Source organism: Gobio gobio (assembly GCF_949357685.1).
Source record: "Gobio gobio genome assembly, chromosome: 3".
In the NCBI taxonomy this organism is placed as follows: domain Eukaryota; kingdom Metazoa; phylum Chordata; class Actinopteri; order Cypriniformes; family Gobionidae; genus Gobio; species Gobio gobio.
In genome coordinates this window covers 67,567,763-67,586,328 of record NC_137099.1, presented here as the reverse complement: position 1 = coordinate 67,586,328, position 18,566 = coordinate 67,567,763, and the positions used below count along the sequence as shown (strand labels likewise).

The window sequence follows — 18,566 nt, the reverse complement described above, 5'->3', positions numbered from 1 at the left end:
GGTTGCTTTATTTATTTATGTTTTTTGTAGGGCTGTCAAAAGATTAATCGCATCCAAAATAAAAGTTTGTGTTTACATAATATATGCGTGTGTACTCTGTTAATTATTATTTATATATAAATACACACACAAGCATGTATATATTTAAGAAAAAAATATTATTTTTATATATGAAACATTTATATTTATATATATTATAGATTATATAAATGTATATACAGTATATACATGCAAATATTTCTTAAATATATACATGAATGTGTGTGTATTTTTATATAAATAATAATTAACAGAGTACACACGCATATATTATGTAAACACAAACTTTTATTTTGGATGCGATTAATCGCGATTAATCTTTTGACAGCCCTAGTTTTTTGTCATTCATTCATTCTCTTATTTATGTTTTGAGGTTTATTTTATGTTTTCCTTTTTTTATGTATCATTTTTATTTTATTTATGTTTTTGTGATGGTGATGATTTATACGATTTTTTTAATTATTGTTAAGGAGTTTTAGGGTGTATTTATTTTTTGTATTATTATTTATTTAATACTTTTTTTAAAGGATTTTTGGGGTTTATTTATTAATATTTTTTATTACATTTATTTTTATTTTTATTTTTATTTATTTTGCGTTGGGTTTTATTTAATTGGATTTCTGCGGTCTCCACTAGAGTTGTTCCGATTCCGATACTAGTATCGGAAATATCACCGATACCACAAAAAATCTGGCATCGGTATCGGCGAGTACTTGAACCCATGTGCCGATCCGATACCATTTTCTTAAACAAGACCTAGTTATGACCGCGAGCTTTGCCTAACCACTGCGCGGTTCTTCCTCGGTGCTCAGAATGCATTGCAAACACAGGATGTTGTGCTGTTTTGCCACAAGGAACCACTGTTTAGAGCAGCGAAGAAGAAATGAAAACGCGTTAGCAGTAGGCTATGTCCGCTGTTTACTGGCTGTTTAGCAGTATTTCGTCTCTGTGTGGATGGCGCGCGCGCACTAGGGATGGGCGATATCTTATCGTTTGCGATATACCGGTAAAAATTCTCCCCACGATAAGAATTTGTCTTCCCGCGATAATAACGATAAAGCCTAGTTGATAGCGCGACCCATCCGCATAGTGCCGCTGCTGGCCGTTATTTCTTTATGATGGCCGCAGTGGTTGCATCTGTCAATTTGTATAGCTGAATGGGGGTTGTAGAGAGATTTTCTTGTGGTGCCCCCGCAGCACTCGGTGCCCTAAGCGCAGCGCAATGGGAGCGGCGGCACTGAATCCGCATCTCACGTGCAGAGCGAAAACAACTATGGCGGAAGAGTTCATAGCTAAATGAGGGGCTACCTGAGGGCAATCTGAACCTGTAAATACAGATGTATTTTCACTCGCTGAGCACTTGGACTGAGCGTTTAAGAGATTCGCTCTGTCTCAATCGATCGGTAAAGCAAACTATTTAAGTTCATCTCAATGAATGCGCAGTGTATTTGACGCGCAGTAAACACTAGTGTGAGGCGCGCGACTGAGAGTTCCCAGTGTTTCACACACACTCAAAGAGAGAGCGAGAGAGTCTTATACCACACAGAATTGACGTGCTACATGTAAACAATATCCTTTGTTGTATTTTCCTGTAAAATAATGGCGTTTATTTGGAATTATTCAGCCTTTCATGAACAGGAAGAAACGAATGCACAACCGGGAATCTCATTGGCTGGCGTGCACCTATGTGTTTTGATTTCAACAAATCAGTTTAAATGAGCGCTAACAACGTGATTAATATTCATGAACCCAGAAGCTCATTATTCCTTAGTGCAGTTTATTTTTATTAGTAGAAGAATTCGTGGTATTATTATCCTAACTCAAATTACTGAAGTTCTATCATTAAATAATTATTGTAAACTTTTTTGTAATCTGAAGACATTTTTGGGATAATTACTTTTGCTATCTCTGCTATTTTTACCACTGTTTGCACCATGTATGAATAAATACAGAATCGGTTTACATTTTAAACTTGTCATTGATTTCAAAATTATTTTTGTTTGTATTGTGTATTGTTTTTTAGCACAGTTGCACTATTTAAACATTACCTGCACTTTTACAGAAGACAATTATATCTGCAACTTTTCCATTTCTGAAAAGGCTGGTGAGGAATTTCACATAAAAAAAATAATTATATATATATATATATATATACAGGGTGTGCAGAATTATTAGGCACGTTGATTTTCTGACCATATTTTTTTTCCAGGCACATTTGACCAATTCCAAACCACAGTAATCCTAATAACTACTATTGATTTAGTATTTAATAATGTATAAGTGATATATAATTGTTCATGAAGGCTGGAAATGAAAATCACCTTATATTCAGGTGTGCAGAATTATTAGGCATGTTTTCTTTTACAGATAAATTGAGCCAAAAAAGAGATTTAACTCAGACTGAAAAGTCAAAAAGTATTAAATGCCCATGAGAAGGATGCAATACTAATGCAATACTAGACATTGCAGTTAAGGCATGACCATTGGACAGTGAAATGCTCGTTGGGTCAGCAGGATCTGACAAAAACATGTGGCGGAGAAAAGACACCTGTTAACTGCAAAAGAATGAAGAATTAAGGTGAAGAATTAAGGGTGAAACCATCAGGAACCCTTTAGTCTCCAGCGCCACCATTTTCCAGAGCTGCAACCTACCTGGAGTCTCCAGAAGTGAAGGTGTCAGGATCTCAGAGACTTCAGTTAGGTAAAGAATCCTAAAAAATGACCCCCACTAGATAAGAATTACAAGCTGAAGTGTTGTAAAATACATGAAGAAGGTTTTTTTATAGGCTTTATGGACAGATAGGTTGAGAGTGACTCTTGAAGGACCAGCACCACATCCTCTAGTACCACTGTTTGAAGAATTCATCTTCCAGAATCTGGCAGTACGTTTTGGGAGTTCATTTTAGTCCACCCTGAAGTCCGTTTTGCAGAGATGGACTAAAAATGAACTCCCAAAACGTACTGCCAGATTCTGGAAGATGAATTCTTCAAACAGTGGTGCAAGAGGATGTGGTGCTGGTCCTTCAAGAGTCACTCTCAACCTATCTGTCCATAAAGCCTATAAAAAATCCTTCTTCATGTATTTTACAACACTTCAGCTTGTGATTCTTATCTAGTGGGGGTCATTTTTTAGGATTCTTTACCTAACTGAAGTCTCTGAGATCCTGACACCTTGCACTTCTGGAGACTCCAGGTAGGTTGCAGCTTTGGAAAATGGTGGCGCTGGAGACTAAAGGGTTCCTGATGGTTTCACCCTTAATTCTTCACCTTAATTCTTCATTCTTTTGCAGTTAACAGGTGTCTTTTCTCCGCCACATGTTTTTGTCAGATCCTGCTGACCCAACGAGCATTTCACTGTCCAATGGTCACGCCTTAACTGCAATGTCTAGTATTGCATTAGTATTGCATCCTTCTCATGGGCATTTAATACTTTTTGACTTTTCAGTCTGAGTTAAATCTCTTTTTTGGCTCAATTTATCTGTAAAAGAAAACATGCCTAATAATTCTGCACACCTGAATATAAGGTGATTTTCATTTCCAGCCTTCATGAACAATTATATATCACTTATACATTATTAAATACTAAATCAATAGTAGTTATTAGGATTACTGTGGTTTGGAATTGGTCAAATGTGCCTGGAAAAAAAATCTGATCAGAAAATCAACGAGCCTAATAATTCTGCACTCCCTGTATATATGTATGTATGTATGTATGTATGTATGTATGTATGTATGTATGTATGTATGTATGTATGTATGTATGTATGTATGTATGTATGTATGTATGTATGTATGTATGTATGTATGTATGTATGTATGTATGTATGTATGTATGTATGTATGTATGTAATTTTTTTTTTTTTTTTTTTTTTTTTGATGTATTATAGGAGCCTATTTTATGACATGTACTTTTTACTTTAGATCATTGTTTGTTTTTCTGAGCTCTCACTTGTATCCAAAAACATGGGGAATGATACTACATTTATCGTCATTGATATCGTTATCGCAATAAATACTAGAAAATATCGGGATACATTTTTAAGTCCATATCGCCCATCCCTAGCGCGCACACACACACACGCGCGTGACACTCGCCCACTGTCTTTGTAATCTCTGCCGTGTGTCACTCAAGCGGCAAACTCCACCAGTTTCTCTACGTCCATATTCACAGTCTATGGTCTCTATATGAGGACACAAACGCATAAACTGTCACTTCATGAGAATTTACCGTTTCATTTTGGGAAAACTTTCATATAAGGAACACAGACACTGAAATATCTTCACGGCTACCCTTCAAAATAAAAGTTCGGTTTAAAACATTTTAAATTGACAGAATATTTTAGGCTACTGCTGTACAGTAGATTTAGCTACGTCTCTATGTAACAATAATACGTCTCTACTACTAATAATAATGCCTAGATGGTTGCTTATTTTTCACTTGTTTTGTTGTAAAGAGATTATTTTCTGATAAATATATATATATATTTTTTTATATTCCTACATTTATTTCTTGCACTGTTTTTTATACAGTTATATTGTACAACTAAAATACCTTTTTCAGTTTGCAGTGTTAGATTTAATTAAAAAAATATAATAAAATAAATAATATTACTGTCAAATGCATGTCAGATAATGAAAATACTGTAATGAATGTAGTTCACTGTATGTATTTGTTCATGTTTTATTAAGGGATAAGTCTGAAGCACACCATAAAATAATTCTAGCAATTCATACAGGGCTAGTTGTGTATACAGATGTATATACAGATACACACCCAGGTATCGGAATCGGTATCGGGAAGGGAAAAAGGGTATCGGAACATCTCTAGTCTCCACCTGGAAGTGTCGTCAGCGAGTTCATGCGGGGTTTGTTCTGTGTGTGTGTGTGTGTGTGTGTGTGTGTCTGTGTGTCTGTGTGTGTGTGTGTGTGTGTGTGTGTGTGTGTGTGTGTGTGTGTGTGTGTGTGTGTGTGTGTGTGTGTGTGTGTGTGTGTGTGTGTGTGTGTGTGTGTGTGTGTGTGTGTGTGTGTGTGTGTGTGTGTGTGTGTGTGTGTGTGTCTCTGTGTCTGTGTGTGTCTGTGTGTCTGTGTGTGTGTGTGTGTGTGTGTGTGTGTGTGTGTGTGTGTGTGTGTGTGTGTGTGTGTGTGTGTGTGTGTGTGTGTGTGTCTGTGTGTGTGTGTGTCTGTGTGTGTGTGTGTCTGTGTGTGTGTGTGTCTGTGTGTCTGTGTGTGTGTGTGTGTGTGTGTGTGTGTGTGTGTGTGTGTGTGTGTGTGTGTGTGTGTCTGTGTGTGTGTGTGTGTGTGTGTGTGTGTGTGTGTGTGTGTGTGTGTGTGTGTGTGTGTGTGTCTCAGGCGAAGGAGTTCATCCACTCGGAGCTGCTGGCGTTCCTGTACTCGTCCGGCGATCAGACCAGTCTGATGGAGGAGTCTGCGGACCAGGCCCAGCGGCGCGACGAGATGCTGCGCATGTACCACGCGCTCAAGGAGGCGCTGCACATCATCGGTGACATCAGCACCAGCACCATATCCGCGCCCGTCCCGCCTCCGGTGGACGACACCTGGATCCACACCGACCCCAGGTACTGCTCCTCTAATAAATCACGGCTCTGGTGATAACGGAAGCGCATTTAAAGCCAAACGTGTGTGTGTCAGTCCTCCATCTCAGCGCAAGCCGTCCTCCGGCACGGCTCCGCCCCCGGGCCGGCCCCCTGCAGTGCGAGGCCCCACCCCCGGCCCGCCGGCCGCGCCTCCTCTGAACCCCTCCCCTGCGTTTGGAGTCCCGCCTGTGCCATCCAGGCCCGGCCCACCTCCAGTCAGCGCTAATGTGTTTGGGAGTGGCGCTCTGGAGGCTCCGCCCCCTCAGGTGCCGTCTCGCCCCGCCCGCGTGCCGCCCGCTCTGCCACCCGGCATACCCAGGTACGACTCTTCCTACACAGCCTCGTGAATATTAATTAGATCACATGTCAAGTCCCATAACAAATTAAATATTCATGAGCCACAGATTATTCGTAGTAAGATTCTCTAATTGGCTGCCTTTCAACCAATCATTTATTCCCACTGGCTGAAGGTAATTAATATTCATGATTCTTCAAGTCAGTCAAATATTTCATGATTTACTGATATTAGTTGTGACTAATAGTTATTTGCTTTAGTATATAATAATAATAATAACAAAATTATTAAAATGTTATCATTCTAAATATTTGTTTCAAGGAATCCCTTCATTATTCATCCATGCGTCTGTTGCTGGATTTTCATTCGCTTACATTTTAAAAGATGAATTGAGTTGTTAATGTTTTATGCCTTCGTTTCTGATAATACATTTATATTAAATCATAAATCCAGAGAAACTTATGAAAAAATAAAATGTTTCATATTTATTTTACTTGACAAAACCATTATAATAAAACTGATGTCATAGGGCCTAAAAGTGTCATGTTTCTTAAACTTATATCATGAAATGTGTACATTTCAATTCATCAGACGTGCTTTTTTATTTACTATAATTTAGTTTGATCATTAAAGCAGAAATGTGGAAAAACAAAATGGAAAAAAGAGAATTTGGAAAAAAATATTAAACATTTCATAAACTGTTGTTGAATCTTGAAATGTCTAAATTTCAATGAATTAAAATGAATAAGGGCCCTAAAAATGTCATTTTTGTTAAACTTCTAATAAATTGTTGTTAAATTGTCTAAATGTCATAATTTCATTCTTTAGGCTTATTGATTACTAAAACTTCACTTGACCATTAAAACTGAATCCTGAAGAAAATAAAACCTGAAAATGGAAAAAAAAATGAATTTGGGGGGAAATTATCAAACTTATTTCACAGGGCATTATTATTATTATTAAAAGGGTATTTTCTGTCTTTTCTGTCAAGTTTTAATAAAATGTTAATTTGAGTTTATTAGACATGCTTATTGATTTATACAATTAACCATTTGAAATTCTAATTTTTCCATTTGAAAAAATGGAATTAATGATTAAAAGTAAGTGTTTTTTGGAAAAGGCGAAACCGATTTCACAGTACTATAATGCCCTGGTGTGTGTGTGTGTGTGTGTGTGTGTGTGTGTGTGTGTGTAGCAGGAGACCTCCAAACCGGCCCACTATCATCAGACCATCAGAGCCGTCTCTACTGGACTGAGACTTTCAACAACCAAAGGAACCAACATCTCACACACACACACACACACACACACACACACACACACAAACGTGCAAATAAGGGCGTCAACTCAAAGTTTGAGTGACACATGATTTTTGATACACTTCAAATAGTAGCACTTGTAGTAATACGTTTATAGTAGGGGTGCTCCGATCGGTCGATAATCGCTTTGGGATGATTGATCGGCGGTCTCCAAAAAGGCCGATCTCATGAACCGATCGCATGCTGACGACACATAAAATGCCGTGAGAGCTAGGGCATGATATGCAGCGACACCGTCTCATTCTCTTTCCAGCACGGGTAAAATAATTATAATGCTGAAGGTGAGGTACAATTCATATTTCTATATTAAATAACTTACGCAGTCATTTGAAAACTTTCTGTGGGACGTAACTTAAGTTCACAAACAGCGCGCGTGAATCACCGCGTGCGCGCGCTCTCTCTCTCCCTTTCAGAATGCTCAAATGGCTTCATATCATCGCATCTGCACTAAAATCCAGCTGCACAGTTGACACAGGATTTGCCACTTTGCACAATCGAGGCAGTGTCGCATCGTCACTAAAGTTTATCATTTGCATTTATTTTTAAGTCTTGCCAGTGTTCAAACCGCTCAGCACTCGCGCGCATGGTCTGGAGACACACACACACACACACACACACACACACACACACACACACACACACACACACACACACACACACACACACACACACACACACACACACACACAGGCCATCTCACAAAAAGCTTGCGAGTACAAATTGCGGTGAAATGGTCAGATACACACAAATGTATGTACTAAAGTACCGTCTTGACGAGTATGCACGTAAACCCCGTGGTGACTCGCGAGTGAACGTTTGTGCAACTGTAACCGTATCCGTGTTCGCTCTTAAAGTGACAGCTGTGGAATAAACTGCTGCTGTCTCTGAGTTTCTCTTTGTCTTGTGTTGTTTGATGCACCTTTATTACACTCACTGCTCTTGAATTACTAACTTTTGCAACCTTAAGTGTAAGGATTAATCTAATTTAATTTATTCAGGGAAGACCAATATTAATTTACATTTGATTTCTTATTAAATGTCTTTAGTATATCTTACCTCAATACTAATGTTAGATCTACCTGAAAATTAGTTTTTAAAAACAAAAATGTACTGCATGATCAAATATTTAGGTGAGATAATTATATACATTTATTATATACATTTATTTGGGAAAGATGGCCTACAGTAGCCTTAAGTTATCTCATTTTCTAAAATAAACACTTGGTGGTTCTTCAAGATCTTGACTCAGTTAATTTAGAGTTAGTTTCATTTCTACAGATGGTGCAAACTCTGCAAGATTGTAGATAAAAGATTGCCATTCCCCTGCCATTCTGTGATCGGCAATCGGCAGATCATGATCTTGGTGATCGGTAATGGGTGATCGGCCCCAAAAATGCTGATCGGAGCATCTCTAGTTTATAGTTTTCTATAACTTCAGGGAAGGTGTTGGGAGGTCGAGCAACACTTTAAATGTGTGCCGTCACACCTGCGTTTACAGACGTCTTTACCCACTTCCTGTTCCTCCTGAGGGTCCGCCCTAATGCCTCCTCTGAGCATCTCAAGCACAGGCGAAGACTAGCACTAACACATCCTCTGAACTCCTCTGAGGTTCAGTCCACACGAGTCTCACTCGGCTTGAGCTGGAAACCCAAGGCTTTTATACCGTGTGACTAACAGGAAGTGGAAACCCTTCACTCCTTCATGTATTTTCTCTCTCTTTCATGACGTTTCGCATGGACTGCGAACAAAAGCACGAGTGATGATTATCAATAAAAGGGCATCTGATACTCTACTGTTGGATTTATTCATCACAGCCTACGGCAGGAGATTAGGGTCAAGCAACGATCACACGTCTGCAGAGTAAACTCATTATAATGACACGAAAAACAGCTACTTTTAGAGAATCGCTAAATAGAGGATAAAGTTGTTTCGACAACGGTATTCTCCAAATTGAATGTTAATTCGCAACATTTTAATTGGACTTTTCCCAAAATTTAGAGTTTTTTCCTCAAAACACAACGACTTTATTCTCAAAATTGAATACATTTATTCTCAACATTTTATTTAGAATGTTTCTAATTTTAATTCAACTTTTTTCTTGAAATGTAACGAGTTTCTCAACACGACTTTATTCTCAATTTAATGAGTTTATTCTAAACATTTTAATCCGACTTTCTCAAAACAAATCGTTATTCTCAATTTTATGAATTAATTCTTAACATTTTATTTAGAATGTTTCTAAATAGTTTTTTCTTGAAATACGACTTTTTTTATTCTCAATTTTATGTTCATTCTCAGCATTTTATTTTTACTTTTTTCTCCTAAATTTAGCGAGTTTTTTCTCAAAACAAAACTTTATTATCAATTTAATTCTACTTTTTTCTCAATTTAACAAGTTTCTCAACATTTTATTTAGAATTTCTCTAAATTTAACAAGTTTTTCTCAAAACAAAACAAAAACATCTTAATTCGACTTTTCTTGAAATTTAACGAGTTTCTCAACACGACTTTATTTTCAATGGAATGCTTTATTATAATTTCACTTCATTTTAGTAATTCAAATTTTTAAGTTCAAAAGTTGAAATTTTGCCCCTTTGATATATTTTATTAGTTTTATTTCAATTGCTGTACACCATTTTTAACTGTAATTTTTTTTTAAACTAATAAAATATTAAAAGGGAGGGAAAAGAAACTTGAAAAAAACTTTCAATAAAATGAGCTGAATTACTAAAAATGTAAATAAAGCTAAACAGAAATAAAAAGTAATACAAATGACAAAAGTAGCTACAATTAAGAAAAACGAAACGTTTGAGTTTATCAGATTTTGACTATACCTATGAAAACTACCTTTTCAATTCTGAGAAATTGTGAGAAAAACGTCTAAAGTTAAAGTGAGAGAAATTCTGAGAGTCCGACAAAATCTGATATAAACCTCGCAATTCTGAGAAAGTTGTATTACTTTTTATTTCTGTTTAGCTTTATTTTAATTTCAGTACATTTTTAGTAATTCAAATTTTTAAGTTCTAAAGTTGAAATTTTGCCCCTTTGATATATTTTATTAGTTTTATTTCAATTGCTGTACACCATTTTTTTAACAGTTAAAAACTGTTAATTTTCTTAAACTAATAAAATATGAATATTAAAGGGAGGGAAAAGAAACTTGAAAAAAACTTTAAATAAAATGAGCTGAATTACTAAAAATGTAAATAAAGCTAAACAGAAATAAAAAGTAATACAAATGACAAAAGTACAATTAAGAAAAACGAAACGTTTGCGTTTATCAGATTTTGACTATACCTAAATAAAAACTATACCTTTTCAATTCTGAGAAATAGTTTAAATTGTGAGAAAAAAAAGAAATTCTGAGAGTCCGACAAAATCTGATAAACTCAAACGTTTAGTTTTTCGTAATTGTGCTTTTGTCATTTGTATTACTTTGTATTTATGTTTAGCTTTATTTTAATTTCACTTAATTTTAGTAATTCAAATTTTTTTGTTCAAAAGTTGAAATTTTGCCCCTTTGATGTATTTTATTAGTTTTATTTCAATTGCTGTAAACCATTTTTAACAGTTGTAGTTTCTTAGTTATTGTTAACAAAAACTATTAAAAATTGTTTAAAACTAATAAAATATGAATATTAAAGGGAGGGAAAAGAAACTTGAAAAAAACTTTAAATAAAATGAGCTGAATTACTAAACATGTAAATAAAGCTAAACAGAAATAAAAAGTAATACAAATGACAAAAGTACAATTAAGAAAAACGAAACGTTTGAGTTTATCAGATTTTGACTATACCTATGAAAACTATACCTTTTCAATTCTGAGAAATTGTGAGAAAAAAGTCAAAAGTTGAAGTGAGAGAAATTCTGAGAGTCCGACAAAATCTGATATAAACTCGCAATTCTGAGAAAGTTGTATTACTTTTTATTTTAGCTTTATTTTAATTTCAGTTAATAATTTTTAGTAATTCATATTTAAGTTCTAAAGTTAAAATTTTATTTTATTAGTTTTAGTTGTTAACAAGAAGGCTGTTATTGTTAACAAAAACTATTAAAAATTGTCTACGGTAATTTAAATAAAACTAATAAAATATGAATATTAAAGGGTAAAAAAAACGTACATTTATTCAAATTAGCTGAATTACTAAAAATGTAAATAAAGCTAACCAGAAATAAAAGGTAACGTTATTTGAATTTAGTAATTTTGTTAAGTATTACACTAGTATATAAGCAATACTAAAATAACTTGTTTAACGTTAATAACGCCTGTCTGGGGATCATTTACTCGCCTCACATTGTGATATTAAACACTAATAATCGAGTTACACCTCAGAAAGATGATCAAATAAACATTTCTCTGAGAAAAAAAGTCAGAATTATGAGATGAGAAGTCGCATTACCTTTCATATTTTTGTATCCGGTGGCATGAATGGTTAAATTCAAGAAGATCTATGAAATATCAAAGAAAACAATGTCCAAGCCATATTTCACCCAAAATAAAACATTAAAAGAAATTCAATTTTACTTCAAATCAATGCTGTTATTGTTAAAAACAAAAACTATTAAAAAATTGTTTACGGTCATTGAAATAAATATTAAAGGGGAAAAAACATAGAATTTAAAACAAAAATTAGAAATAAAATGAGCTGAATTACTAAAATTTAAATAAAGCTAAACTTAAATAAAAAGTAATAAAAATGACAAAAGCACAAAACTAAATTACTGAAACTAAATTAAAATAATAAGTAATTACACTAGTATATAAATAATACTAAAATAAAAGTTCAAGTTAATAATGCCTGCCACAGAAAAGGGGAGGAAAAACAAGTTATTCAACTATGGATTCTACCATTTCATGTTCTGGGTAAAATAAATACTGTGACTCTCACAATTCTGACTTTCCTCGAAGTTGATTATTATAGATTGAGAGTTTAAATCTCGCAATTCTGAGAAAAAGTCACAATTACCTTTCATATTTGTGTATTCGGTAGCAGAAACAAGCTTATATAGTTAAATACAATTAAAGAAAACAATCTTGTCGATGATGAACACATGTCCAGGCCATATTATCGTTTTGTTTTTTTTTTGCTTAAAGTCAAGGCTTATTGTTAACAAAAGCTGAAACTGTTAAAAATAGTTCACGGTAATTGAAATAAAACTTAATAAATATTAAAGAGGAAAAAAAGTAGAATTTGAACAAATTTAAAATAAACATTTCTTTCTCTTGAAACATTATTCTCAATTTAATGAGTTTATTCTCAACATTTTAATTCTGCTTTTTCCTCTAAATTTAACGAGATTCTTCTCATTCTTGTTAAACTAAAACTGTTAATTTGTTTATGGTAATTTAAATAAAACATAAATATTAAAGGGGGAAAAAAACTTAATTTGAAAAACATTTGATTCTCAATCTTTCTCTCGAAACAACTTTATTCTCAATTTTAATTCAAATTTTTTCTCTAAATTTAACGAGATTTTCTAGTTAACAAAAACAAAAACTTAACAACTTGTTTACAGTAATTGAAATAAATATTAAAGGTGAAACATTTAGAACTTAAACAAATTTGAAATAAAATGAATTGAACTACTAAAATGATTAAAACTGAAGATAAAATAAAGCTAAAGAGAAATAAGAATACAAATTACAAAATTACTCAAATAATAAGTATTATAGTAGTATATAAATTATACTAAAATAACACTGTTTAGCGTTAATAACGCCAAATAAACATTTCTCGTTTTGTGAAAAAGTGCTTTAACAGAAATACTGGGGTTCCGCGTACATTTAACTTCAACAAACGGTATTAGATGTTGCCCATGGAGCGAAATAATCCTTTATAAATCAACACTATATAATCGTGTGACACTCACTTTTATGCCGTCCAGCTTGTACTCTAATAAGTTCTCTGGCTCTCCTAGCCCCGCCCACTCGTCGTCCGCCCCCACGTCATTGGACGGGCTGTCCAGGATGACCTCGAAGAAGACCATCTTCTCTGAGAACCTGCTGAAGGTGTTGTCGAAGCAGATCTGATAGTCTCCCGCCTCCGTGGGCTCCACCCTAATAAACAGCGGACCAATCACAGACGAGTAAACGGCAGACCGGCCAATCATTCTGAGGCGCGGGGCAGTGGAAGGAAAAATAAGGTTAAAGTTATTTTAGCTATTGACGTAACGGTCTAGAGGCGCGCATTTACATTCAAAACACACAGTCGAGCGCAAAACCCGTTGGTATTATTGGTTTATTTAAAGGAATTTAATTACTAACGGGATTTAAGGACGTAAAGTATTGTAGTTATGAAGTTGCAAATAATATATGTTTTTTAAATATGCACACATTCACTCTTATTTGTATAATGCTAAATGTTTCGTCACATCAAATTCAGTTTTGATTTACATGAATCGTGTTAATAATGACAGTTTCAATTCAAAAGGGTAAAATATCGTAAAAATTAGTAGTTTGCGTCACTGGATATAACGGTCAGTCGCTGAACGTTTCCGTCGTAAAACGGTTGTCAATTATTATCTTACGATACACACTTTCACTGCTAAAACTAAAGCGTTGCACTAACAGTAATAATGCGTTCACACCAAACGCAAATTTAATTGTTTGTGCGAGTAGATTGCATTCAAACTCAACGCGAAGGACGGAAAGTGGGCGACTTGTTTGCCCGCGAACGTGCGATAATCGTCTCAAACGTGTCTTCCACGCAAATTGAAAAATTAGCATGACGCGTAATGAGTCAACGAGTAACGCAATGCGAATAATCGCTTCGTTTTGCTGTGCACACACCACAAGTCCCGCCTTCTTTGATTTGATTGGCCATCTCACTCATCCTCATATTATTGGTTTACTTAAAGGAATTTAATTACTAAAGGGATTGTAGTTATGAAGTTAACTATTTGCAAATAATATATATTTTTTAAATATGCACACATTCACTCTTATTTGTATAATGCTAAATGTTTCGTCACACATGAATTGTGTAAATGATATTTTAAATTCAAAACGGTAAAATAACGTAAAAATGAGTCGACCTGGTCGACCTTGCTGCTGGTAAGCCAAAACAATGGTGTCCACTATCCAGTGAGACAGCCTTTGCTTTGAGAGAGCACTTCCCTTCTGCTCTCCACCATAACAGACAAAGAGCTGGTCTGAGGTCCTGAAACACTGCGTCATGTCTACGTAGGCGCGGAGGGCGTGCCAAGGCAGTGCCAAGGCTGGGTCTGCCTCCTCCAAAGGCAGCGCTTGCAGGTTCACTACCTGATCTCTGAAGGGAGTGGTAGGAACCTTGGGCACATATCCAGGCCGGGGTCTCAGGATCACGTGAGAGTTAGCCGGCCCGAATGCCAGGCACGCTTCGTCAACCGAAAATGCCTGCAGGTCCCCGACCCTCTTAAGGGAGGCCAATGCGGTCAGCAGAGCCGTCTTCATCGACAGGAACTTAATATCGACCGACCGCAAAGGCTCAAGGGAGGCCTCTGCAGAGCACTTAGGACTACTGAGAGGTCCCAAGAGGGTACGAGAGGAGAGCGAGGAGGATTCAGTCTCCTCGCTCCCCTCAGGAACCTGATGATCAGGTCGTGCTGACTTACCTTTTTGTTCTCCAAGAGATCGTGGTGGGCAGATATTGCGGCCACATAAACTTTGAGGGAGGAGGGAGACAGCCTTCGCTCCAACCCCTCTTGGAGGAACGAGAGCACGGACCCGATCGGGCATTTCCAGGGGTCTTCTTGCGGGAAGAGCACCAGGTGACGAAGAGGTACCACTTCAACGCATAGGCATGCCGAGTGGACTCTGCCCTAGCGGAAGTGATGGTGGCGACTACCGTAGGTGGCAGGCCACTCAAACCTGCCGCGTCCCGTCCGGGAGCCTCACGTGGAGCTTCCACAGGTCGGGACGCGGGTGCCATAGGGTAACCCGTCTCTGAGTGAGGAGGTCCGGTCTCAGAGGAATAGGCCAGGGAGGGGCTGTCGCAAGGAGTATGAGTTCGGGGAACCAGGTCCGGCCGTGCCAGTACTGGGCGACCAAAAGGACCTGCTCCTTGTCCTCCCTGATCTTGCACAAGAGCTGTGCGAGTAGGCTCACTGGGGGGAACGTATAATTGCGTAGGCCCAGGGGCCAGCTGTGCGCCAGTGCATCCGAGCCGAGCGTGCCCTCGGTCAGGGAATAGAACAGGCTGCAGTGGGAAGAGTCATGGGAGGCAAACAGATCTACCTGCGCGTCCCCGAACTGTTCCCAAATCAGCTGGACCGTCTGGGGATGGAGTCTCCATTCTCCCGGGAGAGGCTGAAAACCGCGAGAGCTCGTCGGCTGCGTGGTTCAGGACTCCCGGAATATGGACAGCACGAAGGGACCTAAGGCGCTTTTGACTCCATAGAACAAGATGGCGGGCGAGGTGAGACATACGGCGGGAGCGTAGACCGCCCTGGTGGTTGATGTATGCTACTACGGCCGTGTTGTCTGTCCGGACAAGCACATGTTGACCCATCAGCAACGCTCGGAAGCGGTGCAGGGCGAACCGTACTGCCAGCAACTCAAGGCAATTGACATGCAGGAGGCGCTGGGGTCCTGTCCAGGAGCCCGCGGCTGCTTATCCATTGCACATGGCACCCCAGCCCGTGGCAGAGGCATCCGTTGATACAACAACAAGCCTGGAAACTCGTTCTAAGGACACACCGGCCCGTAGAAAACTGAGGTTCGACCACGGGGTGAGCGCCTGTAAGCAGGCCCGAGTCACTTGGACCCGGAGCGTGCCAGACTGCCATGCCCATCTCGGGACTCAATCGCGAAGCCAGTGCTGAAGCGGTCTCATATTAAGCAATCCGAGCAGTGTCACCGCGGCTGCAGATGCCATATGCCCCAGGAGCCTCTGAATAGTTCAGTGGAACCGCACTCTTGCTCTCGATTTGACGGAGGCAAGTCAGCAAGAGACTGCGCGTGCTCGCTCGTAAGCTGCGCGCACATGGCGACCGAGTCGATCTCCAACCCGAGAAAAGAGATCCTCTGCACGGGGCAAAGTTTGCTCTTTTCCCAGTTGACCCGAAGGCCCAGACGGGCTAAGTGGTGGAGAACCAGATCTCTGTGTCCGCGAACCTGCTCTCGAGAGTGACTCAATAAGAGCCAGTCGTCAAGGAACTCAGGATGCGAACCCCGTGCTGCCGGAGGGGCGCAAGGGCTGCCTCGACAATCTTCGTAAAGACGCGAGGGGACAGAGATAGCCCGAATGGGAGGACCGCGTACTGACATGCCCGCCCCTCGAAAGCAAACCGTAGGAACGGTCTGGGTCGAGGTAGGAGGAGACATGGAAGTAGGCGTCCTTCAGGTCGATCGCTGCAACCAATCGACCGGACGAACGCATTCGAAAAGGCGTTGGCTGTCAACATCTTGAACGGAAACCTGTGTAGGTAACGGTTCAAGATGCGCAGGTCCAGGATTGGTCTTAACCCACCGGTCTTATTGGGTACAATGAAGTAGGGGCTGTAGAACCCCGACTTCATTTCGGCCGGAGGGACAGGTTCGATCGCACCCTTCGCCAGCAGGGTGGCAATCTCCGCACGCATGACAGGGGCGTTGGCCCCGATCACGGTCTGGCGGACTCCCCTGTAGCGGGGAGGAGCCTGTACGAACTGAATCGCGTAGGCGAGCCTGACGGTCCGCGCGGGCCAACCCCGGAAGCTGAAGCCAGGCTTCCAGCGACTGTACCAACGGGGTCACACGGACGGCAGACGTACCCAGGGTGGGGCAGCGTTACCGACCCGGACAAGGGAGGCTGTTGGGCGTCCCGGTGTGGGGGTGCGGTTAACGGCTGCGTCCTGACAGAGGAGACCAGGGAAGGACGCACGTTCCACTGGGGTCTGCTCTGCCAGGGGGCTGGCGACAGAGAGGGATGCGAGTGGCGGGACCCGTGGGTGGCGCACACCATCATCACCGGTCTCTGGGTCCTCAGAGACAGGAACATGAGTTCTTCCCAAGCGCTGCTAGCCTGGGGGCCAGCAGCGGAAGGATTTTCCCCCGGCCCTCCACCGGGGGAAGGAGAGGCCCTGCTACCTGCTATCCCCTGGGAAGAACTGGAACCCATCTCTGAGTTGTCCACCTCCAGCTTGGCGTTTAACCAGTCTGGGGAGCGGACTGGGCGACATCCTCAACCACCTCCACGGCGCGGCCCAGGTGAAGGCTGCTGCTGGGGCCGGGCGGGAAGAGGGAGGGCGCCCGCCGGGGAAGTACGTGTTACAGCCTCAGTCTGCTCTGGGGCGGCCGAGAACTGTTGGGCGCAGTTCTCAGCCGCGCCGCCGATGAGGCCAGCCTGGGATATGGGTGAGTTGAGCAGGCGGGCCCGCTCAACGTCCTCCACATCACCAGGTAAGGCCAGGTGTTCTCCCGGACCACAGCTGTGGACATCGCCCGACCCAGGGAGCGTGTGGCCACCTTCACCGCCCGGGGGCGGGATCAGTTGCGGCACGCAGCTCATTGAAGAGCCCTGGGTCGGCTCCACCCTTGTGCATGTGCAAAGGGGCGGCGGCCTGCCCGTAGCTCTGCAGGACCACGCCACCGAAGTAGACGAGCCCACAGGCTTTGGGAGGGTGCTTAGGACAGCCACACCACGCCATGTCAAAGCCCTCTGTGGACACCGTAGTGCGCAACAGAGAGTTCAACAGTGGGGGGGGGGGGGGGGTACCCTAGGCCGCGGCCCCATCAAGGGCAGAGAAGGCGGAAGAGGCCACCAAACGGTCGCGGGAAGCACGGGGACTTCCGGGACCGCGTGACCTCCTCATGCACCCCGGGAGCGAAAGGCATTGGGGGCGGGGCCCAACAGCTGTCGGGTGCCGCCCCCAAAAACCAATCACGCAACCACGAGCACCCGCGACTGGGCGGAGTTCCACACCAGCGCGAGACTCGCCGCTGCCCGAGATAACATGGCTGTCAACTTTAGGTCGGATCAGGCAGTGCTGACACACCCGGAGGCGGAGCACAACCTAATTGTCATCCCCAAAGGACTCCAGCCCACCTTGGGATGTGGCGATCGACATCTCACTGCTATCCGGAGCGTGAACTGAACGAACGAGGCGTCAGAGACGGGCCGTTGATTCAGTCCAACACTCGCGGGAAGCGATGTGCAAGAGGGGGGCGTGGCCCGAGGAATGATCGTCGGGGTTCTTAATACCACAGCATCGCCCTCAGGTCACCCTGGCCACCAGCCAAAGTACCATCTCACTCGGGGACGGTAGATTGGGGTGTGGTAGAGGGGACTCTCTCTCCTCACGGAGATCATTGAGTCTCGACCGCGACATCGCGATGGTCACGTTCCCGCAATGGAAACG

The 18,566-nt window shown here is 40.8% G+C and overlaps 1 protein-coding gene across 3 annotated transcripts in view; it reads left to right on the top strand.

Annotated features, from left to right (window-relative positions):
- LOC307123823 (dynamin-2-like) overlaps positions 1–8,134 on the top strand; it is a 95,490-nt gene extending 87,356 nt beyond the window's left edge. For 2 of the 3 annotated variants that reach the window (XR_013816213.1, XM_079812545.1), the window contains exons 18-20: positions 5,389–5,615; positions 5,689–5,952; positions 7,124–8,134. Coding sequence is in view for 2 of the 3 variants with exons in the window: in XM_079812545.1 (XP_079668671.1) it covers positions 5,389–5,615; positions 5,689–5,952; positions 7,124–7,184 (552 nt within the window). In the remaining variant the exon portion in view is untranslated. The remainder of the gene's footprint in view (positions 1–5,388; positions 5,616–5,688; positions 5,953–7,123) is intronic. The other variant, XM_079812546.1, reaches the window with a different exon arrangement.
- Positions 8,135–18,566: the final 10,432 nt, after the last annotated feature.